The 23,815-nt window shown below is 43.8% G+C and overlaps 1 protein-coding gene across 1 annotated transcript; it reads left to right on the forward strand.

Moving 5' to 3' along the window:
* Positions 1 to 21,913: 21,913 nt before the first annotated feature.
* On the forward strand, positions 21,914 to 23,006 carry LOC125525299 (protein IRON-RELATED TRANSCRIPTION FACTOR 2-like). The gene is made up of 2 exons (XM_048690299.1): positions 21,914 to 22,267; positions 22,390 to 23,006. Exons 1-2 carry the CDS (start codon positions 21,938 to 21,940, stop codon positions 22,780 to 22,782), a joined length of 723 nt encoding a protein of 240 aa, XP_048546256.1. The 5' UTR covers positions 21,914 to 21,937; the 3' UTR covers positions 22,783 to 23,006.
* The last annotated feature ends 809 nt before the right edge of the window (positions 23,007 to 23,815 follow it).

Below are 23,815 nucleotides of genomic sequence, written 5' to 3' on the forward strand. Positions count from 1 at the left end.
GATCAGCACCAGGAAGGATAGATCAGTTGCAGCTTTTATCCAGGAGTTAAACCACGTCAGGAGAACCAGATGTGCGCCGACATGATAGATCTGAAGAAGGCAAGGACAAGAATCACGGAACTGGAGGAAGAACTCAAGGCTACACGTGAAGATTATGAAGAAGAAATCGAAGTATTAGTGGAGAAAAATGATGATCTGATCAAGAAGATCGGAATATTTATGGGAGGCCCTACACCAGTAGTAGTAGAAGAAGAACCCAAGGAGATTCGCCTGGAAGACTACATCATCATCGACGACACCGACTCAGATCCAGATGATAGCGATGATGACTATGTTGATGAAGCTGGACCAGATATCATGGAGTCTGCAACCGAAGAATATTTCTAGTAGACCACCCCATCAGTAGTAGTAGTCCACCATGTAAATATAGTAGTCCGAGCACTTTTGCGATAGTTAGATCGATTGTATGCCCTTGTTTGATTGAATGAAGTGATGTTGTTTGCTTTTGCCTCATGTGCATATGGGTAGTGTTTTCTCTCTAGACCCCTCTCTATTCTTAAATCTCATCTTTTCTAAACCCTCAGATGCCTCCGAGACATGACCCCGGATTTACCTTCCCACCGGAGCTCACCCAGTTGATCCAGCAGCAGAACACATTGATGCAGTTGCTAGTCCATAATCAGAATCAGGGGAACAACAACAACAACCCACCACCACCACCACCTGTTGACCACTTAGCCTGTTTTCTTAGGCTAAATTCACCGGTGTTTTCCAGTAGCACCGAGCTGATACGTCTCCAACGTATCTATAATTTTTGATTGCTCCATGCTATATTATCTACTGTTTTTGGGCAATATTGGGCTTTATTTTCCACTTTTATATTACTTTTGGGACTAACCTATTAACCGGAGGCCCAGCCCAGATTTGCTGTTTTATGCCTATGTCAGTGTTTTGAAGAAAAGGAATATCAGACGGAGTCAAAAAGGAACGAAATCAACTGGAGAAGTTATTTTTGGAAGGAAACACACCTGATGGACTTGGACCCCACGTCAGAAGATACGGGAGCTGCCCACGAGGGTGCCCCCCCTAGGGCACGCCCCCTGCCTCGTGGGGCCCCCGTGGCTCCCTTGATGTGCTTCTTCTGCCTATATAACTCCATATACCCTAAAATTTCCAGAACGAAGATTAGATCGGGAGTTCCGCCGCCAGAAGCCTCCATAGCCACAGAAAACCAATCTAGACCCGTTCCGGCACCCTGCCGGAGGGGGCAATCCTTCTCCGGTGGCCATCTTCATCATCCTGGTGCTCTCCATGACGAGGAGGGAGTAGTTCTCCCTCGGGGCTGAGGGTATGTACCAGTAGCTATGTGTTTGATCTCTCTCTCTCTCTCTCATGTTCTTGATTTGGCACGATCTTGATGTATCGCGAGCTTTGCTATTATAGTTGGATCTTATGTTTCTCCTCCCCCTCTTCTCTCTTGTAATGAATTGAGTTTCCCCTTTGAAGTAATCTTATCGGATTGAGTCTTTAAAGACTTGAGAACACTTGATGTATGTCTTGTCGTTAATATCTGTGGTGACAATGGGTATCACGTGCCACTTGATGTATGTTTTGGTGACCAACTTGCGGGTTTCGTGACATTCGGAACCTATGCATAGGGGTTGGCACACGTTTTCATCGTGATTCTCCGGTAGAACTTTGGGGCACTCTTTGAGGTCCTTTGTGTTGGTTGAATAGATGAATCTGAGATTGTGTGATGCATATCATATAATCATGCCCACGGATACTTGAGGTGACAATGGAGTATCTAGGTGACATTAGGGTTTTGATTGATTTAAGGTGTTATTCTAGTACGAACTCTAGGGCTGTTTGTGACACTTATAGGAATAGCCCAACGGATTGATTGGAAAGAATAACTTTGAGGTGGTTTCGTACCCTACCATAATCTCTTCGTTCGTTCTCCGCTATTAGTGACTTTGGAGTGACTCTTTGTTGCATGTTGAGGGACAATTATGTGATCTGATTATGTTAGTATTGTTGAGGGAACTTACACTAGCGAAAGTATGAACCCTAGGCCTTGTTTCAACGCATTGCAATACCGTTTACGCTCACTTTTATCACTTGCTACCTTGCTGTTTTTATAATTTCAGATTACAAATACTCATATCTACTATCCATATACCACTTGTATCACCATCTCTTCGCTGAACTAGTGCACCTATACAATTTACCATTGTATTGGTTGTGTTGGGGACACAAGAGACTCTTTGTTATTTGGTTGCAGGGTTTCTTGAGAGAGACCATCTTCATCCTACGCCTCCTACGGATTGATAAACCTTAGGTCATTCACTTGAGGGAAATTTGCTACTGTCCTACAAACCTCTACACTTGGAGGCCCAACAACGTCTACAAGAAGAAGGTTGTGTAGTAGACATCATGAGCCGATAGTAGTAGATGATTGGCTCCGCAAGACAGCAAGGGAGTTGACCACAGCAGGATGCACAGATGCGGAAAAGGTGAAGTTTGCCGCACATCAGCTTGAAGGACCCGCAGCATCATGGTGGGAGAATTTCACCGCCACTTTCCCTATCGACACTATCACATGGGACCAGTTCCAGCAGGCTTTCCGTACTGCCCATGTTTCAGCAGGAGCTATGGCCATGAAGAAGCGAGAGTTTCGCAACTTGCGCCAAGGAGGACGGACAGTTGGCCAGTATGTGGAGGACTTTAGTAAGCTAGCACGTTATTCTCCAGATGACGTTGCTACGGATGTAGCTAAGCAGGAGAAGTTTCTGGAAGGACTAAATGATGAGTTGAGCATGTAGTTGATGGTAGCAACCTTCAACAACTACCAGGAGTTGGTAGATCATGCTCTTATGATTGAAGGGAAGCAGCAGCAGATTGAGAACCGCAAGAGGAAGTATGGACAAGGGAAGTACAATTCTGGAGCTCAGCAGAAGCCACGTTTTACCCCTAGACCGGGAGGACATTTTCAGCATACCCATGGAGGAGGTAGCTTGCACAATCATAACAGAACCAAGAATGGTAATGGGAATGGAGGAAGCAACGGCCAGAACCGCACCAACCCATCAACCCCAGCCAAGAGAGACCTGAGCGAAGTCACTTGCTTTAAGTGCCAGAAGACCGGATATTATGCCAATGAATGTCCTGAATCACAGAATGGAAATGGCAATGGAAGCTCTGGGAAGAAGCCAAACCCTTTCAATAGGGGACAGGTGAACCACGTTAACATGGAGGAGGTTGAAGAGCAGCCGGATGCAGTAATCGGTAAGTTTTGGTTAAGTCATTTACTGCACTCGTTCTTTTTGATACTGGTGCATCGCATTCATACATATCAAGGGGATTTGTGGATAAGTATAACCTGCCCACCAAAGTTCTTAGAACACCTATGTTAGTAAGCTCACCAGGAGCGGAGTATATGGCTAGTAAGGGATGTTTTCAAGTGCCATTGAGTATAGGTAGGCATGTGTTTCCCTCGGATTTAATCATTTTGGAATCACAAGGTTTGGATGTAATTCTGGGTATGGATTGGCTGTCGATGTATGGAGGAAACATCGATTGCGCCAGTAACTCAATTTTTCTTACCACCCCAGAAGGGAGAAGGATGAAGTATGTATCCCGGCATGTGCCAGAAAGGACTCCAGTAAATTCGTTAACAGGAGTTGTGCAGGAGGAAGTACCAGTAGTGAAGGATTTCCCTGATGTATTTCCAGAGGAGTTGCCAAGCATGCCACCAGATAGAGATATTGAGTTTTTGATTGAGCTTTTGCCAGGCACAGGGCCAATATCTAAGAGACCATATAGGATGCCCGCAAAGGATTTGGAAGAAATTAGGAAGCAGATTAAGGAGTTACTGGATAAAGGTTATATTCGCACAAGTTCTTCACCTTGGGGATCGCCAGTACTTCTAGTGGAGAAGAAGGATGGATCGTTACGGATGGTTGTTGATTATCGAGGATTGAATGAAGTAACCATCAAAAACAAGTACCCACTACCGATGATCAATGATCTGTTTGATCGATTGCAAGGAGCTAAGGTATTTTCCAAGATTGATCTGCGATCAGGATATCATCAGTTGAAGATTCGAGAACAGGATATACCTAAGACGGCTTTTACCACCAGGTATGGGCTGTACGAGTATACGGTTATGTCATTTGGTCTGACTAACGCGCCGGCATATTTTATGAACATGATGAACAAAGTGTTTATGGAGTTTTTGGATAAGTTCATCGTAGTGTTCATCGATGATATCATGGTTTACTTGAAGAATGAAGAGGAGCATAAGGAGCATTTGCGTTTGGTACTTGGTAAGCTCAGAGAACATCAGTTATATGCCAAGTTTAGCAAATGTGAGTTTTGGTTGAAGGAAGTTGGATTTCTCGGACACGTTATATCCGGAGAAGGTATAGCAGTAGACCCCACCAAGGTTGACACGGTGACAAGTTGGGAAGCGCCAACAACAGTTGGAGAGATCCGGAGTTTTCTTGGACTCACAGGATACTACCGGAGGTTTATTGAAAATTTCTCGAAGATTGCGAAGCCTATGACGGAGTTGTTGAAGAAGGATACCAAGTTCATATGGACCGAGGAATGTGAGGCCAGTTTCCAGGAGTTGAAGAAACGTTTGGTTACATCACCAGTGTTGATTTTGCCAGATCAGACCAAGGATTCTGAGGTGTATTGCGACGCTTCACGTCGAGGACTTGGAGCAGTGCTTACGCAGGAAGGAAGAGTTGTTTCATATGCCTCACGACAGCTTAAGCCTCATGAGTTAAATTATGCCACGCATGATTTGGAGTTAGCAGCCGTAGTGCATGCATTGAAGACTTGGAGACATTTTCTCATTGGAAACCATTGCGAGGTGTACACCGATCACAAGAGTTTGAAGTACATTTTCATGCAGAAGGAGTTGAATCGCAGGCAAAGGAGATGGTTGGAGCTCATCAAGGATTATGACATGAGATTGCATTATCACCCCGGAAAGGCTAACGTAGTAGCCGATGCGCTGAGCCGTAAGAGCCATGTCAACACACTAATGACGGGAGATTTACCAAGGGAGTTAGCCGAAAATCTTCGTGAGCTATGTTTGGAGATAGTCCCGAGAGGCTATGTAGCAGCATTGGAGATTCAGTCTACTTTGATGGATAAGATTAGAGAAGCTCAAAGGACTGACAAGGAGATCGTCTCTATTAAGGAGAAAATGAGCAAAGGAAAAGCTAAAGGATTTCATGAGGATGAGCACGATACCTTATGGTTTGACGACCATGTTTATGTGCCCAACGACCCGGAGATCAGGAAGTTGATTCTGTAAGAAGCCCATGATTCACCATATTCGATTCACCTAGGAAATACCAAGATGTATTTGGATTTGAAGGATACTTTCTGGTGGACCGGAATGAAGAAGGATATTGCGGAGTATGTAGCAGTTTGTGATGTATGTCAAAGAGTAAAGGCAGAGCATCAGAAGCCAGCAGGATTGCTACAGCCATTGCCAATACCCGAATGGAAGTGGGATAAGTTAGGCATGGATTTTGTCACAGGATTGCCCAGAACACGCTCGGGCTATGACTCGATATGGGTTGTAGTCGATCGTTTGACAAAGGTAGCTCATTTCATCCCACTGAAGACTACCTATACCAGTGCCAAGTTAGCAAAGATATACATGACCAGGATCGTATGTCTGCATGGAGTTCCAAGGAACATTGTATCAGACAGAGGAACCCAGTTTACCTCAAAGTTCTGGAATCAGTTGCATGAAACTTTGGGTACCAGGCTAGAGTTCAGTACAGCTTTCCATCCGCAGACAGATGGACAGACCGAGAGAGTCAATCAGATTTTGGAGGATATGCTGAGAGCTTGTGCGCTAGATTACGGATCTAGTTGGGACGAGAATTTGCTATACGCAGAGTTCTCTTACAACAACAGTTATCAATCCAGTTTGAAGATGGCCCCTATCGAAGCCTTGTACGGAAGGAGGTGCAGGACCCCATTGCCGTGGGATAAAGTTGGAGACCGGCAGTTGTTTGGATCGGATCTGATTAAGGAGTCTGAACAGAAGGTGAAATTGATTTGCGATAAGCTCAAGGTAGCCCAGTCCAGGCAGAAGAGCTACGCAGATTCTAGACGCAAGGAGACAATTTACGAAGTCGGAGACAGAGTTTATCTTCGAGTATCTCCACTTCGAGGAGTTAAACGCTTTGGAGTTAAGGAAAAGTTAGCGCCATGTTTTGTGGGACCATACAAGGTTTTGGAGCGTATGGGAGAAGTAGCCTACAAGTTGGAATTGCCCGAAGGATTGTCAGGAGTTCACGATGTATTGCACGTTTCCCAGTTGAAGAAGTGCCACGTGGAGATAGCTGATATACCGCTGAGAGATACAGTGCCGCTGGAAGCGATTCAGTTGGACGGTGATTTGACCTATGAGGAGAAACCAGTCAAGATTCTTGAGTATGCCAGTCGAGTCACCCGCAGCAAGGTTATCAAGTTTTGCAAAGTTCAGTGGAGCCACCACACGGAGGATGGAGCCACCTGGGAACGAGAGGAAGAATTGCCGAAGGACCACCCTCACCTATTTTCTAGCCAACCCGAATCTCGAGGGCGAGATTCATCTTAAGGGGGGTAGGTTTGTAACATCCCAAATTTTCAATTTGGAATGTTATAAAATAGATCATTATTGCATATCATATTTTATTGCATTTTGAGTTGATCTTAGAAATTTCACGCAACTCAAGGACCCTGAAAGAGAGTTGGGGATTTTGTTATTTTCATATTTGAGCGTTCTCAAATTTGGAAAATAGGATCATTTGATTTTATTTATTTTATCTTCAATTATTTCTATTATCAAAATATGAGAGAGGGAATAAAATGACTTTCCCAAAATAAAGAAATATTGATGATTTAATAAAAAAATCAAATAAGATTTTATTTTGGATTTATTTACTATTTTATTTGAATTTAGGAAAAATGTGCGTTTTTCAAACTTGCATTTAGGGCCCAAATAAATGTTCATCCTTTGCGGCTTGATTTTAGAAGCCGGGGAAAATTTATTTCGGGATTTTTGGAGTCCGTTTAGTATTCCTTTTGTTTTTTTTTCTTCCGCCCGAAATTATTTAAAAAAAAGTCGAACCGACCTAACCGGGCCATGTCCGACTAGGACACCTGGTCCGGCCGGCCTTTATAGCCGCGAGGGCCCGACCAGAGCCGCAGCCCCAGCCGAAACCGTAGCACCAGGAGCCGTCGCCGCCTCGCCTCGAGCCGCGCGCCGCCGCCGCCTTGATCCGCGCGTCGCACCTCCCGCCGCCGCCTCCTGCCGCCGCCGCACCGGAGCCGCGCCGCCGCGCCGTCATTCGCCGGAGCTGCCGAGGTAGCCGCTGTTGCCTCGGTTTTTGCGAAGAAAACCGATCGATTTTTTTCGAAAACCTAGATCCGTTTTTTTCTCTGGTTCAGTTTATTTTTCCGGTTTAGTTTACTTAGCGAGCGTTCGCTCGTTCGTTCGTTTTAATGAACGCGTTCATCGTTTAGATCCAGATAACGAACGTTCGTTCGTTAATCTGTTCGTCGTTTTTCTTTTTCTCGGATTAAATCCACGATTTTTTTGATCGCGATTCCTGATCCGATTTTCGTTCTAGTATAACTTTTCGCTCGTTTATCGGAATCAGGTGATTCAAGCGCCTGGAGTTTCGTCTCGAAACCCTCTTTCCGTTTAACCAACTCAAACAAGTTTTTCCCGTTGTAAAATTTGACCTAGATCCAGATTAGAAAATGAAGCTTGTTTCTTTTGTCGTTTGTCTTTCGTTGCTTCGTTCGATTTGGTTCTTTTTGCCAACCGGAGTTCTTAAGTCGAACTTTCTGGTTAGATCTCTTATTTGAGTTTTACCTGTGCATTAGTTGAGTACTTATTGTATGCTTGTTTGTTTGCAATAGAGTACCCGGAGTGCGCCGCTTGCTACTTCGAATCGCTAGGTTTTGCGGATCATTAGCAAGGCAAGTAACACTTTGATCATACCTCCTACTACCTAGTTTTTATTGCATTAGATCAATCCTCACACATTACATGATTAGGATCTAAGTAAATTGTGGGTTTAGGGAGTAGATGAGGTAGTACCTATCACCTGTTTTATTATCAAACCTTTGGGAGTTACTTCTACGTTTGCTTATTTATGCCATGTTATGCTAGTAGACGTGGATTGGGTGAGTGAAATCCATGACAGATGTGAGTTTGTTAAATTAATGGTTTGTCTAAAGTGGCAACTTAAATACACATCTGGGTGGATTGAGGCACCTGGGTATTCCAGCGATTGCCTGTTTTTCTTTTGGACCGCCACCCAGGCTGAAAGGGATCATGAGATTATTCATGCTAGAAACTTCCGTGTGCAGCCACAAGCTACTATGGGCTCTAGCATAGTTGATTAAGTCGTGCAAACTCTTACAGTGGTAGACTAGCAGATGTAGGGGAAAGTAGGTGTAACGGTCTACCCGATCGTAAGGTGCTAGCGCTTCTGAAAGACTATGTCTCGGTCATCCGTTTCTCAAACACCATGTAGTGCGAGAATCCCAACGGATGAGATCGAGTCTTGTGGGGAAAAGTGTGCAAACCTCTGCAGAGTGTATAAACTAATCATGGTTAGCCGTGTCCCCGGTTATGGACATCTTGAGTATCTAGTACTTGGATTATCATGTGAATCTCATCATGTTACTCTAAATAATTTGTTGGTTTTTTTAATGATGATGCTTAATTGGGATTAAGAGGGTGTCTACACTCTCAATGTTTAACAACTACCATGATAGTTAAATAAAATTTATTCCTTTGTAGTAGGGAAAAATTGGCTTTACGCAAAACTGTAACCATAGAGCTTTCCACCAGCCAAATATGCATATAGTATAGTCTTATTTACTTCATTGCTCTCTATGTGTTACATTGCCAGCATATTCCATGTGCTGACTCGTTTCGGGCTGCAACGTTCATGTTGCAGACTTTTCAGACGACGAGTAAGGTGCCTTTTAGGTCGTGGTTCTATACTCAGTGATGCCGTTGGAGTTGATGGACTCACTTATCTTCCAAGCCTTCCGCTGTTATCGTTATTAGATGGCCTTAAGCCATATTTATTGTAATAAGTTCTCTTTTGAGACACTCGATGTAATAAGTGTGTGATTGCTACTCTGTTATAAATCCTTCAAGTACTGTGTGGTGTCAGCATTACTGATCCAGGGATGACACCTGAGCACAGAGATTGGACCGTTTGAGGTCTGGTCGCTACATCAGGGTGAGTAGAGATGCCAACTAGTGTACCCCTCTCGGAGGCCGAAGGGTGAATCCCGAAGGGACTTTCCTCTTCTTCCTCCATAACAAACTCTTCAGCTTCATCCCTTCTTAGATCTTCCTGAACCGACCTTATGTCTCCTTCTCCATTGTTGAAGGGTGAGGAAGACATGATGTTGATCTAGTTGAATCTGTCAGAAAATAGCAAGAAAAGAGAACAGAGGATTTCTCTGCGATACGGTGATCAACAGGTTCGGGAAGTATATATAGATTTTTTATCTTGGGGGACAAGCATACGGAAGAAAAAGGGAGTATGGAAGGTGTCCCAGGTGGGCACAACACCCACCTGGGTGCGCCAGATGTCTTGTGCCCACTAGGGGACGCTTCCTGGAAGTTTCTTTATTTCCAAAAAATTTAAATATTCCAAAACTGATAAAAATATATTATTTCGGATTTTTTGGAGTCCGTTTACTTACCGTATCACGTACCTCCTTATTTTTCATGATTCTGGAGTGTTCCGGAAGGACTCTTTTACGTGTTCTTCCGGTGTCAAAGTATGGATAACATTGCTTTCAACATTAATGGGCATACCTAAGATATAATGCTTTATTCGTTGCCCATTGACATCCTTCGGATCAGTACCTTCAGAGTTATTTATTTTGATGGCACCAGACCGGTAAACCTCCTCGATAACATAGGGGCCTTCCCATTTTGAGAGGAGTTCTCCAGCAAAGAATCTGAAACGAGAGTTGTACAAAAGAACATATTCTCCTACTTTAAACTCACGCTTTTGGATTCTTTTGTCATGCCATCTGTTTACTTTTTCTTTGAATAATTTTGCATTTTCATAAGCCTGGTTTCTCCATTCATCTAAAGAGCTGATATCAAATAATCTCTTTTCACCAGCAAGTTTGAAATCATAATTGATCTCTTTGACGGCCCAATATGCTTTATGTTCTAACTCAAGAGCCAAATGACAAGTTTTTCCATAAACCATTTCATATGGAGACATACCCATAGGATTTTTATACGCTGTTCTATAAGCCCAAAGTGCATCATCTAATTTCTTAGACCAATTCTTCCTGTTCCTATTAACAGTATTTTGCAAAATTAATTGTATTTCTCTATTGCTAAGTTCAACTTGACCACTACACTGAGGATCATAGGGTGATGCAATTATATGGTTAACATCATACTTGGCAAGCATTTTACGGAAAGCACCATGAATAAAGTGTGAACCACCATCAGTCATTAAATATCTAGGGACTCCAAACCTTGGGAAAATAACTTCCTTAAGCATTTTAATGGAGGTGTTGTGATCAGCACTACTGGTTGGAATAGGTTCTACCCATTTAGTAACATAATCAACAGCAACCAAAATATGTGTATACCCATTAGAGGAAGGAAAAGGTCCCATATAATCAAATCCCCAAACATCAAATGGTTCAACAGCAAGTGAGTAATTCATAGGCACTTCTTGACGCTTACCGATATTACCTATTCTTTGACATTCATCACAAGATAAGACGAACTTACGAGCATCCTTGAAGAGAGTAGGCCAATAAAATCCAGATTGCAATACCTTGGAGTAGTTCTATCTCCAGCATGATGCCCTCCATAAGCTTCGGAGTGACATTTCCATAGGATTTGTCCCTGTTCATGCTCAGGTACACAACGTCTAATAATACCATCTACTCCTTTATAAAGATGTGAGTCATCCCAAAAGTAATGTCTTAAATCATAAAAGAATTTTTTTTGTTGGTATGTAAAGCTAGGTGGTAAATATAAAGCAACAATGTAATTAGCGTAATCAACATACCAATGAGTATTATGAGCAACATTTACTGTAGCTAACTGCTCATCAGGAAAACTATCATCAATATGTAGTGGGTTATCAGGAAAATTTTCAAGCCTAGACAAATTATCAGCTACTGGGTTCTCAGCTCCTTTTCTATCAATGATATGTAAATCAAATTCCTGTAACAAGAGAACCCATCAAATAAGTCTAGGTTTAGCATCTTTCTTTTCCATAAGATATTTAATAACAGCATGGTCTGTGTGAACAGTTACTTTGGAATCAACAATATAAGGTCTAAATTTATCACAAGCAAACACAACTGTTAAGAATTCTTTTTCAGTAGTAGCATAATTTCTTTGAGCACTGTCTAGAGTTTTACTAGCATAATGAATTACATTAAGTTTCTTATCAACTCTTTGTCCTAGAACAGCACCAACATCATAATCACTAGAATCACACATAATTTCAAAAGGCAAGTTCCAATCAGGTGGTTGAACGATAGGTGCAGAAATTAAGGCTTTCTTGAGTGTTTCAAAGGCTTATGAACAATCATCATCAAAAACAAAAGGGATATCCTTTTGCAAAAGATTCCTAAGAGGCCTAGAAATTTTAGAAAGGTCTTCGATAAATTTCCTATAGAAACCAGCATGGCCTAAGAAAGTACGAATACCTTTTATATCTTGAGGACATGGAATTTTCTCAATTGCATCAACCTTAGCTTGGTCCACTTCAATACCTCTTTCAGAAATTTTATGACCCAAGACAATGCCTTCATTAACCATAAAGTGGCACTTCTCCCAATTCAAGACAAGATTTGTTTGTTCACATCTCTGCAAAACTCGATCAAGATTGGTTCAACAATCATCAAAAGACCTCCCATAAACAGAGAAATAATCCATGAAAACCTCAACAATCTTTTCACAAAATTTAGAGAATGTAGCAGTCATACATCTTTGAAAGGTAGCAAGGGCATTATATAAACCGAAAGGCATACGTCTATAAGCATAGGTTCCAAAGGGACAAGTAAAAGTGGTCTTTTCTTGATCAGGTTGAGAAACAGGTATTTGTGAAAAACAGAATATCCATCAAGGAAGCAAAAGTGTGTGTGCTTAGATAATCTTTCAAGCATTTGATCAATAAAAGACAGAAGGTAATGATCTTTCCTAGTTGCTTTTAAATTTTCTAAAATAAATTACCATTATATAGCCTGTAACAATTCTTTGTGGAATAAGTTCATTCTTATCATTAGGAACAACAGTTATACCTCCTTTGTTAGGATCACAATGAACAGGACTTACCCATCTAATATAAGCTATGGAATAGATTATACCTGCTTCGAGAAGTTTTAATATTTCTGTTCTTACCACTTCCTTCATCTTCGGATTTAACCGGCGTTGGTGATCGACAACGGGTTTAGCATTAGGTTCCATATTAATTTTGTGCTGACATAGAGTGGGACTAATGCCCTTTAAATCATCAAGAGTATATACAATAGTAGCTCGGTGCTTCCTTGGAACTTTCAATAATCTTTCTTCTTCATGTTCTAAAAGGTTAGCACTAATAATAACAGGATATATCTTCTTTTCATCGAGATAAGCATATTTCAAAGTGTCTGGCAATTGTTTTAATTCAAACACAGGATCACCTTTAGGTGGATGAGGACCTCCTAGAGTTTCGATAGGCAAATTGTGTTTAAGCAGAGGTTGTTGTTCGAACAAGATTCTATTTATTTTATTTATTTCATGCATATGCAAATCATTTTCATGGTCTAGCAAATATTGTTCTAAAGGATCAGTAGGAGGTACAACAATAGAAAAAATACCAATAATTTCATCCTTACTAGGCAATTCTTTCTTATTATGCTTTCTACTAAACTTGGAAAAATTAAACTCATGAGACGCATCACCAAAACTAACACTGACAGTTTGTTTCTCATAATCTGTTTTAGCAATAACGGTGTTCAAGAAAGGTCTACCAAAGATAATGGGACATAAGTCATCTTGTGGGGAACCAAGAACAAGAAAATGAGTAGGGTATTTTATTTTCCCACACAAGACTTCAACATCTCTAACAATTCCAAGTGGTGTGATGGTGTCTCTATTAGCAAGTTTAATAGTAACATCTACGTCGTCTATCTCAGCGGGTGCTATGTCATTCATAATTTCTTGATATAAAGTAAAAGGAATAGCACTCATGCTAGAACCTATGTCATATAAACCATGATAAAAATGATCTCCTATCTTAACTGAGTCAACGAGCATGCCAACAACAGGTCTTTGTTTATCTTTCCCATCGGGTTTGGCAATTCTAGCAGCTTCACCAACAAAGTAAATAACATGCTCATCAATATTATCGACCAGGAGATCCTTAACCATAGCAACTCTAGGTTCTAGTTTTATTTGTTCAGCTGGCTTAGGTGTTCTAATATAACTTTTATTAACCATAGTTGAAACTTTAGCATGTTCCTTCATCCTAACAGGGAAAGGTGGTTTTTCAATATAAGCAGTAGGAACAACTGGATCAACATTATAAATAACAGTTTCATCTTTAGCTATTACCGGTTCTTTAATTTCTTATTTAATAGGTGGGTGATATTTAAACCACTTCTACTTAGGGAGATCAACATGAGTAGCAAAAGATTCACAAAAGGAGGCTACTATCTCAGAGTCAAGTCCATATTTAGTGCTAAACTTTTGAAAAGCATCGGTATTCATAAAAGATTTGACACAATCAAATTTAAGTTTAATACCTAACTCTTTACCTTTGTCGAGTTCCCAATCTTCGGAGTTGTGTTTAATTTTTTCCAAAAGATCCCACCGGAATTCAATAGTTTTCTTCATAAAGGAACTAGTACAAGAAGTATCAAGCATGGATTGATCATTATGAGAAAGTCGAGCATAAAAGTTCTGAATAATAATTTCTCTTGAGAGCTCATGGTTGGGGCATCAATATAACATTGACTTAAGCCTCCCCCAAGCTAGAGCGATACTTTATCCTTCACGAGGCCAAAAATTATATATATAATTCCGATCACGATGAACTAGATGCATAGGATACTTTTTTTATGAACTACAATTTCAATCGATTCCAATTCCAAGATCCAATATCATCACATAGCCTATACCATGCCAACGCTTTTCCCTTCAAAGATAAAGGGAAAACCTTCTTATTAGTTTCATCTCCGGGTAAACCTGCAAGCTTAAACAATCCACCAATTTCATCCACATATATCAAGTGCATATCAGTATGTTCGGTTCCATCTCCTGCATAAGGATTAGCTAGCAGTTGTTCTATCATACCCGAAGGAATTTCATATTCAATATTTTCAGTAGGTGCGGTAGGTTGAGGGGTAACTAATTGTGGTTCCGGTTGAGGTGAAGATATCCCAAACAAACCCCTCAAAGTATTGTTCTACATAGTAACAAGTGATAATAAATTTCAGTACATAGTAATAATTTTTCCTTACCAATTTCCACTTACCAAGAGCGCTTCACTCCCCGGCAACGGCGCCAGAAAATAGCCTTGATGACCCACAAGTATATGGGATCAATCATAGTCCTTTCCATAAGTAAGAGTGTCGAACCCAACGAGGAGCGGAAGGAAATGACAAGTGGTTTTCAGCAAGGTAATGTTTCCGAGCACTGAAATTGTAAGTAACATAGTAGTTTGATAGCAAGATAATTTGTAACGAGCAAGTAATGGTAATAGTGACAAAGGTGCAGCAAGGTAGACCAATCCTCTTGAGGCAAAGGACAGGCCAAAATGGTCTCTTATGATAAGCAAAGCGTTCTTGAGGGTACACGGGAATTTCATCTAGTCACTTTCACCATGTTGGTTTGATTTGTGTTCACTACTTTGATAATTTGATATGTGGGTGGACCGGTGCTTAGGTGTTGTTCTTACATGAACAAACCTCCTACTTATTATTAACCCCCTCGCAAGCATCCACAACTACGAGAAAAGTATTAAGAATAAATTCTAACCATAAAATTAAACTTTTGGATCCAATCGGGCACTTATGGAATAGCGCATAAACTAGGGTTTAAGCTTATGTCACTCTCGCAACCCATTATCTAATAACTACTCCACAATGCATTCCCTTCGGCCCAAATATGGTGAAGTGTCATGTAGTCGACGTTCACATGACACCACTAAGGGAATCACAACATACATACTATCAAAATATCGAACACATATCAAGTTCACATGATTACTTGCAACACGATTTCTCCCGTGACCTAAAAAACAAAAGTAACTACTCAGAAATGATAATAATGCTCAAGATCATAGGGGTATTAAATAGCATATTGGATCTAAACATATAATCTTCCACCAGATAACCCATATAGTAATCAATTACAAGATGTAATCAACACTACTAGTCACCCACAAGCACCAATTTATAGTTTCTGTAACATGATTGAACACAAGAGATGAACTAGGGTTTGAGATGAGATGGTGCTGTTGCAGATGTTGATGGAGATTGCCCTCCCCAAGATGGGAGAGTTCTTGGTGATGATGATGACGATGATTTCCCCCTTCGGGAGGGAATTTCCCCCGGCGGAATCGCTCCGCCGGAGGGCAAAAGTGCTCTTGCCCAAATTCCTCCTCAAGACGGCAGCGCTTCGTCCCGAAAGTCCTCTCCCTATTATTTTTTCTAGGTCAAAATGACTTGTATACCAAAGGATGGGCACCGAAGGTGGGTTGGGCTGAGCACAGCCCACCAAGGCGCGCCCTGGTGTCTTTGCTCACCAGGTGGCCACCTTCCGGTAGTTATTTGCTCCAGTATTTCTTATTTATTCCATAAAAATTCCTCGTAAAGTTTCAGCTCATTTGGAGTTGTGCAGAATAGGTAGCCTAATGTAGCCTTTTCAGGTCCAGATTTCCAACTGCCGGAATTCTCCCTCTTTGTGTGAACGATGCATATTATGAGAGAAAAGGCATTATAATTACTCCAAAAAGCATTATTATGCATAAAACATTGTAAATAATAGTAGGTAAACATGATGCAAAATGGGCGTATCAGACGGGCAGCTGTCGGTGGCCTCGAGATGGGCCACGCCAATAGCGGGGCTGGGGCGAAGCAGGGTGCTTCGAGGAAGGGGGGAGGGTAGGGCTGTAGGAGGGATGGGGTCTTCGGCGTGGTCGGGCTGCCCGTGGCCGGCACAGTGGGTGCCAATCGTGGCCGAGGGCCGCTCCTCCCCTTCCCCTTTCCCCAGCCTATTGTTTCTTGGCCGCTGTCCTGGCGATGCATGAGGCGGGACGATCGTTGCTGGTTCCGGTGGTGGTTGGAGTTGGCTCTGTCCAAAACCATCTCCTTTTATGGTTCTGCGACGGTCTAGATGCAGGGCGGCAGCCCTAGAAGTGGGAGGCGCGTTGGTCTTGGGCAGATTGCGCAGCTCGGGCGGTTAGCAGAGCGAGGGTGCGTCGGAGAGGTTGGAGCACCGGGGTACATCACTTGCCTGGTCTTTGTACTGGCCGACGGCGACGGCGTCCACGGACGTCGTTTCCTCCTTGCAGGCTTCGTCATGGTGTTCCCTCTCTATTCGGGGTTACTTCAGGTGAAAACCTAATATGCAGGATCGGACGGTGGTAGCTACGTGGCTGTTGCCTTCTTGGAGGCATCATGTTGGAGTTCTCGCTTCGTTGTCGGCCGTCTCACCACTCCTTGGTGATCTCTCACGGTGGTCTCTGTCGACTCATAGCAGTTCTTTCATGCTTATCTGTAGCGTGCTAGCTAGTCTTTGGACTGGAGTAGTGTGTCGGTGCCAACACTTTTGTATCTCGTCTTGTGTGTGTGTGTGTGTGTGTGTGTGTGTGTGTGTGTGTGTGTGTGTGTTTGTGTGTGTTGTGTTGTGTGGTGGTGATGTGTATTTGTATCGGTCTCTCGGATGTACTGGTGATGGTTGCTTTATAATATAAAGCAGGGGGGGCTTTTTGGTAGCGAGTTCTGCAAAGGGATGGAGTGGGGTTAAAGTGGTTGGATGCACTTTTATTTCACTTGGTGTCTTTATTTTATTTTTTGAACTCTCCAACCTCTTTATTTATTCAGTGGTAAATAACAAAGGATCTTTTACAATAAGAGGTACCAATGCACTAGGGGCCTCATCAACCATGTGCTAGGGGGAGAGGATCTAGCCAATCTTACCAACTCATGAGCAACCGAATTTGATTCACGGTGGCAATGCTCGAATCGGACTTGACCTAGAACGCATGTCATGTGGTAGCAATCATCAATCAATGCTGCAGCCGGGCTAGCAAATAAACCACCATCTTGCATTGCTTGTATCACATCACTATTATCTGAGCTAATCACCAATCTTCACCTGCTACATTAAGTCCAAACCGGAGTGCAAGGGCTTCGGCCATTAAGGCATCCATGCATTCACCTGCTACATTATTTCCTGCCGCTAAAAGGTTTCCAGAACTATCCCAAAGTACAACAACCTCTGTGCCTTGTAGAGAGTCCAGGTCAAAGCCCGCATCAACATTAAGATTTACTGTCCCGGCGGGCGGACACACCCAAGGGTTTCTTTGAATTTTTGCTTTTGGCTTAGAGGCTGCAAATCCCGCATCAACAATGATTTTTTTTTCTTTTGACTCTGTGTCTTGATTAGTCAGGTTCATTATGCTATGATAAATATTTATTTTTAACCAAACAAAAAATAGATAATTGCCGGCAAGGGGCAGCGCAAGGCAGTGCGGTGGCTGCCGGTGCGAGGCAGTGTGGCGGCAGGCGGTGGCGCGGGAGCGAAATGGCGTGACGGTGGGCGGCGCGGCAGCGAGGCGGCAGGCAGCGCCGGCGTTTATGGAAAGTTGGGGCAAAAAAAGTTTCTACAACTGTTCCGTAAAGTGGCCATAATTTGATGGGAAAACGATCTGTTTGTAAATGCGCGGAAAGAAAAGGCCTAGTTTACGGAATCTTCTAAAATTATAGATAATTTAAGGGAACTATCGAAGAAATTTTTTACCTTGATTTTTTATAAATGATAGTACGGGAGCTGTCAGTGATGCAGCCGTCCGAGCAGCAGCACTCCCGTCCGGGAGGGACCAATCGCGGTCATCCCAACCATCCGGGGCACGCGCCAGACACGTCCCGCCACGTTCAAGGCGCGCGCGTGGCGTCACCATGTCGACACCCGACACCGCGGCAGTACGGGACGCAGCGCCAGTACGCAGTGTGATTAAGATATGCGCAGCCGGAATCCTTCCTCGAGATCGTGCCGTAATGCCTTTGATACGCGGTAATATAGTAATGCCGCAACTACTATACTAGCATAGACAAATCTTAGTGGGCCAAACAAGTTGCAGCAGCAGCTAATCACAGGAGAGATCCGATGGTGCAGATTAAGTACCCCTCTTAATCTCTTATAGTATATGCACAATTAGGCAAGCAATGTCGAATTTCACGAGCAACCTGTATTTAAAAGTATATATGTACGGCCTGAAATCATTTTCTTGGTGTTTTATCTTTAGTGGCGACCATTACCCCAATTTGCCACTGGTAACTCGTTTGGGAATCTTGTGAGGCCTCCATCTCGACCTAAAGATGCAGGCAGACGCGTCCGTGCCGTCCGTTTCCGTTCACGCCGCCAAAAATGCACTAATCTTTGTTATTTTATAATCATGCTTGTTCTAATTATGATTCTATGGACAGATGCGGACATGCCGACCCTGTCCAGTTGCATCCCTGTTGCTCTATTCACTTGGCCATAAGGGCATCTCCAGCCGCGCCCCAACCCCCAGGTCATTTTTTCGGCGTCGGCGCCGAAAAAACGGCCCAGTCGCGTCCCCAGGACGCCGAAAATCGCCGGTTCGGACCTTTTTTCTGCCCGGCGGTCACAGTCCGAACCCGGCGCGCTGGGGAGCAGTTGGGGGCTCCGGCACTAGGGAAAAGCACGCCTGGCCCACACCGACAGGAGAAAAGTCAAGGTTTTTTTCCCCCGACTCGCCTCGCACCCCCCGCGCCCTCGGCCACCACTAGCTATATCCCGGCGACGGCCGCCGCCCTACTCTGCTAGATAGCCATTCCCCACCGGAAAATAGCAGCGCTTCGCCGCGGCAGCCCCTCCCACAGCAGCTGGGCGTTTCCGGCCGCGGAGGCGCGGTTTAGCGGCGGGTACACGCCCACCGAGCGCAAGGTGTTCGGCGTTTTGATTGTCTCGGCGATGGACTCGGATGACGAGGAAGAGCTCGCCGCGCTGCTGGAAGAGGAAGCCGCGGCTGACGTCCAGGAAGAAGAGCATCTCATGGTGCTCGCCGCCCTCGCCCAGCTGCTGGCGAGCAATGAAAAACCGCAGCGAGGTGGCTCGGCGTCGGGGCGGGTGAAAGCAAAGAACCGGCATCGTCTCGAAGGCTATTGTATGCTCTACTCCGACTACTTCGCCGATGCTCCACTTCATGGCGAGAAAACATTTCGGCGCCATTATCGGATGAGCCGAAAGCTCTTCCTCAGGATTGTGAATTCCATCCGGGAGTTCGACAACTACTTCAAGTGCAAGATGGATTGCACTGGCGCTCTTGGATTCACCTCCATCCAGAAGTGCACGGCAGCGATGAGGATGCTTGCATATGGAGCTCCCAGTGATTCACTCGACGACTATGGGCGCATGGCCGAGTCCACCAGCATAGAGTGTTTCTACAAGTTCTGTCGGGCAGTGTTTGGGCCACAATACTTGAGAACACCCAATGCGGAAGACACTGCTCGGATCCTAGCTCAGAATGCAGCAAGAGGATTTCCTGGGATGCTTGGAAGCATTGACTGCATGCATTGGAAATGAAAGAATTGACCATTTGGTTGGCAGGGGATGTACAAAGGCGCCAAAGGCGGTTGCAGTGTGGTGCTTGAGACGGTAGCCACACAGGACCTCTGGATTTGGCACTCCTTCTTTGGTATGCCAGGAACTCACAATGACATCAACGTGCTGCAGTGCTCTCCTATTTTTGCCAAGCTCATTGAGGGCCATTCTCCTCTGGTGAACTTCGAGATCAATGGGCACCAATACACTACCTAGCAGATGGCATCTATCCGAGATGGTCGACATTTGTGAAGACGATCTCAAACCCTGCGGCAGGAGGCAAGAACGCCTGGTTTGCGAAAGTTCAGGAGACTTGCAGGAAGGATGTCGAGCGGGCATTTGGTGTGCTCCAATCTCGATTCGCTGTTGTTCGGTACCCGCTCAGACCTGGTCCAAAGATCAAATGTGGGAGATTATGACTTGCTGTGTCATCTTGCACAACATATCATCGAGATCGAGCAAGAAGACCCAGTGTTTGACACTGAACCATACTACAGGCAGGGTCCTCTAGCCGAAGTTGATCACCATCTACCGGCAACTTGGACTGCCTATCTCAGTATGCGTCAGGAGATCCGAGACCCACAGGTGCATCATCAACTGCAGAAAGATCTGATTGAGCACCTATGGAGGCTTAAGGGGGACGCCGTGTGATGAAATACGAGTTTTTATTTGTTGAACTATATAATTTGTATTGAACTATTTGTTGTTGTACTATTTTGTTGAAGTATTTGATTTTTCTATGATGAAATGTCATAAGAAATAATTGTGTTGATAATTGAACGCCGAGACACGGCGAAATCACGCCGAATATGGGCCTATTCTCGCCCATATGGGCCCTTTATTCGCCGAAATTGGGCTGCAAAGTGGGCCAATTTCGGCGCCTGGGGGCGAGCTGGGGGCGACGACTGGGCGCAAAACCGCCCCCAGCGCCGATTGTATCGCCGGCTCGTCCCCAGGGGGCGATTTTTATGCGTCCTGGGGGGCCACCGGCTGGAGATGCCCTAAAGTCTCTACATCTCTAAGCTGAAAGGTGTATAATAGCATCTGTAGCCGGACGTCTTAAACCCTCTCTCATACGCCCGCGGCCCGGTCAGTGACCGGATATGAGAAGGAAGGAAAAAAGTGACCCAACTGGATCCCACATCATTCTTATATGTCCGGGCTGTCCGCGAATCCTCATATTGAGGGCAAATGTTGGGAGGATAAGAGGGCTCGCGGACGCGCCCAGACAAGCCCGGTCAGTCCGCTATGTAGGACGCAGCCCCACCCCAGACCATCTTTTCTCTTTCTTTATTCATTTTTTTTCTTTCTCTATCTTCATCTACACCAATTACGTGCAAGTGCCCGATCATATAAGAAAGAAATTGAGAAGTGTGGCTGGGCGAATGGACAAATAAGGGCTTAAAACAGACACTCCCAATCACTGACGGGGCACGTCCGTGGACGTTTAGGGGCTCATATTTGCTAAGTCTGGATGTAGACGCTCTAAGTTTGCGAAGGTGTCCCTGGACCCAAATCTCTCGTGTACATCAATTCTATGTCTGTATGGCCCTATCACACTTCAGTTATGACAGGCCTTTTGTTTTGCAATGTTCAACGCAAAATTGAATAGCGTAATTTTGCATGCATATATACACATATTTTGTTAGTTAAATTGTAGTCAAAATTAAGTTAGGCTTAATCCTAGAGGCTGCCTTATTACAAACTTAGAAGGAGAGAGTAAGATTTATGTTTCTTTATTACATGTGGACTTAGACATATTTAGCTAAATGAATTATGTGCGGTCGTATGTGACACTGACGCATGTGATGACATCAATCATTTGCATATAGATATAACTAGGATGTGACCACCTAATTGTCCCAAGCTAACTCCATCAAACATGTCATGATCTGATAGTTAATGTTTACAAATAGAGAACAATTAGGGGCCCCTCTAACCCGTTCGGGAAGATTCACACAAAATAATGCCTCAATGCCATATATAACCCGTAGGGAGCTTGCTAGCTAATAGTACTAGGCGTGATTAGGTTCCCTCTCTATCCTCTCCACAAAAAGTTCAATGGATCTGCAGCAAGTAATGGAGCATCAACAATTCGACGACGCCGTCCCGAGCAGCATGATCTGGCCGTTAGAGGCAGACAGCGGTTTCACCGACGAGCTGCTGTCTTTGCAGTTACCGGACCTGGACCTTGACTTCGACATCCACGAGTTCTCCGGACCGGCAACGGCACCGGCGAAAGCGGCCTCCTCGGGTGGCTCCGGATTGGTTGGTTCCGGTTCAGGATCGCATAAGAAGCTCAGCCACAACGCGTACGAGCGCGACCGGCGGACGCAGCTCAATCAGCTCTACTCGACTCTCCGTTCTCTCATCCCCAACGCAGATCACACTGTAAATCATTCCTTTACTCTTTGATGCGAGTTAATTAGGAGGTAGTAATAGCCCTAACGATTAAGATGAAATATTTACACATTATGACCGATGTGTATCTCCCTATCTCGTGCGGCATGCAGAAGAAGCTGAGCATTCCGACGACGGTGTGTCAGGTCCTCGACTACATACCCGAGCTGCAGAAGCAGGTCGAGGATCTGGAGAAGAAGAAACAGGAGCTCACTAGAGCCAAATGCAGAGAAAGACTGCAGCGCGTCAAGGACAACACAGGTCGTATTGTTTCTGCCACTCCTCTCGATGGCAACGAAATCATGGTCCAGGTTAGCCTGCTTAGTAACATGGCTGCAAGTCTTCCTCTGTCCAAGTGCATAAACGTATTTGAGAACGAAGGCCTTCACCTCATCAGTTCATCGACTTTCTCCACCGAGGTCAATAGAACATTCTACAGCTTCCACTTTGAGGTACATTTTTACATGCGCCCTTCATTTCCTGTTAATACTCTACTAACATGGTAGACGACACAAATGCGAGAGAATCATCTTTAATGCGTTTAAAAGTGTCAGTCTTATGCAAATATATTTTATATTTTTTACTCTTGTTAACCCACCCCCTTTCATTGCATAATACAAGGTATTTTTAACATTGGCACGTTGATAAAGGTGTAACCTTTATTTTCCCCACACAAAAAAAAAACTTAACCTTTATTTTGTATATGAATATAGATGATGTTCCTAAAAGACAACAAGAAAACGTGAAACATTTTTTACAAAATGAAACATCAGCTCCATAGCACCGTGAACCCCATTGCAATTTGCGTGCATGCAGATAAGAGAAGACAACCTGGTATCATCGAGATTCCATTGAATCTTGAAACTCAAAAATGTGTTAGTTATCAACTGCAAACCCAATTTACGACTAGTATTCACTGTTGGCTCTTGTCTCGACGAGAGCTTAGATACAGTATCCCATATATGTGTATGTTTCAACGACAAAAATCCACCATTTCATCATCCAGTGGTTTATGTAGTTGGCATTGTGTTGGTACCACATTACCATGTGACAACTTGTTACAAAAGGCTGGTGACTAGTGTGTCATTACGTGCTAATGAAAGATTCTAAAAATGTGTTAAAGCATAAGTTAGCACCTATATAAAGTAGCGGATGTATTGGTACCAAAGGTACCACATGGTAACTTGTCGAAGAATTGGATGGTGACTAGGGTGTTATTACATGGTAACAAAAGAGTCCAAACTTTTGTTTGTTGAAATATAAACAAGGACCAATTCCAGTTCTGCCCCTAACTCGAACCCACTACTCAGTTTTGCCCCTAATTTTCAGGTATGCTCAGTTTTGCCCCTCCGCCGTTAGTGTCACTTATAGAAATGCCCTTTTGCGCCGTTACCGTCCGGTCAAAGTACTTTGACCATCCAGAAAAAAATAGCAAAAAAAATCAAAAAAATATGAAATTTGGTGGGATCAAAGATAGTCATGTCCGCAAGGCGCGTGCACATTTTTGTGTTGGTTGGACACTCCGAGAGCTCGTGGCAA

Source organism: Triticum urartu, chromosome 7 (genome assembly GCF_003073215.2).
Source record: "Triticum urartu cultivar G1812 chromosome 7, Tu2.1, whole genome shotgun sequence".
Classification (NCBI taxonomy): Eukaryota; Viridiplantae; Streptophyta; class Magnoliopsida; order Poales; family Poaceae; genus Triticum; species Triticum urartu.

Excerpts from the sequence above, each read along its gene's own strand:
- LOC125525299 (XM_048690299.1), top strand. The coding sequence starts at position 21,938 with ATGGATCTGCAGCAAGTAATGGAGCATCAACAATTCGACGACGCCGTC. Across the intron at positions 22,268-22,389 it reads TCCCCAACGCAGATCACACT|AAGAAGCTGAGCATTCCGAC; the intron begins GTAAATCATTCC and ends TGCGGCATGCAG.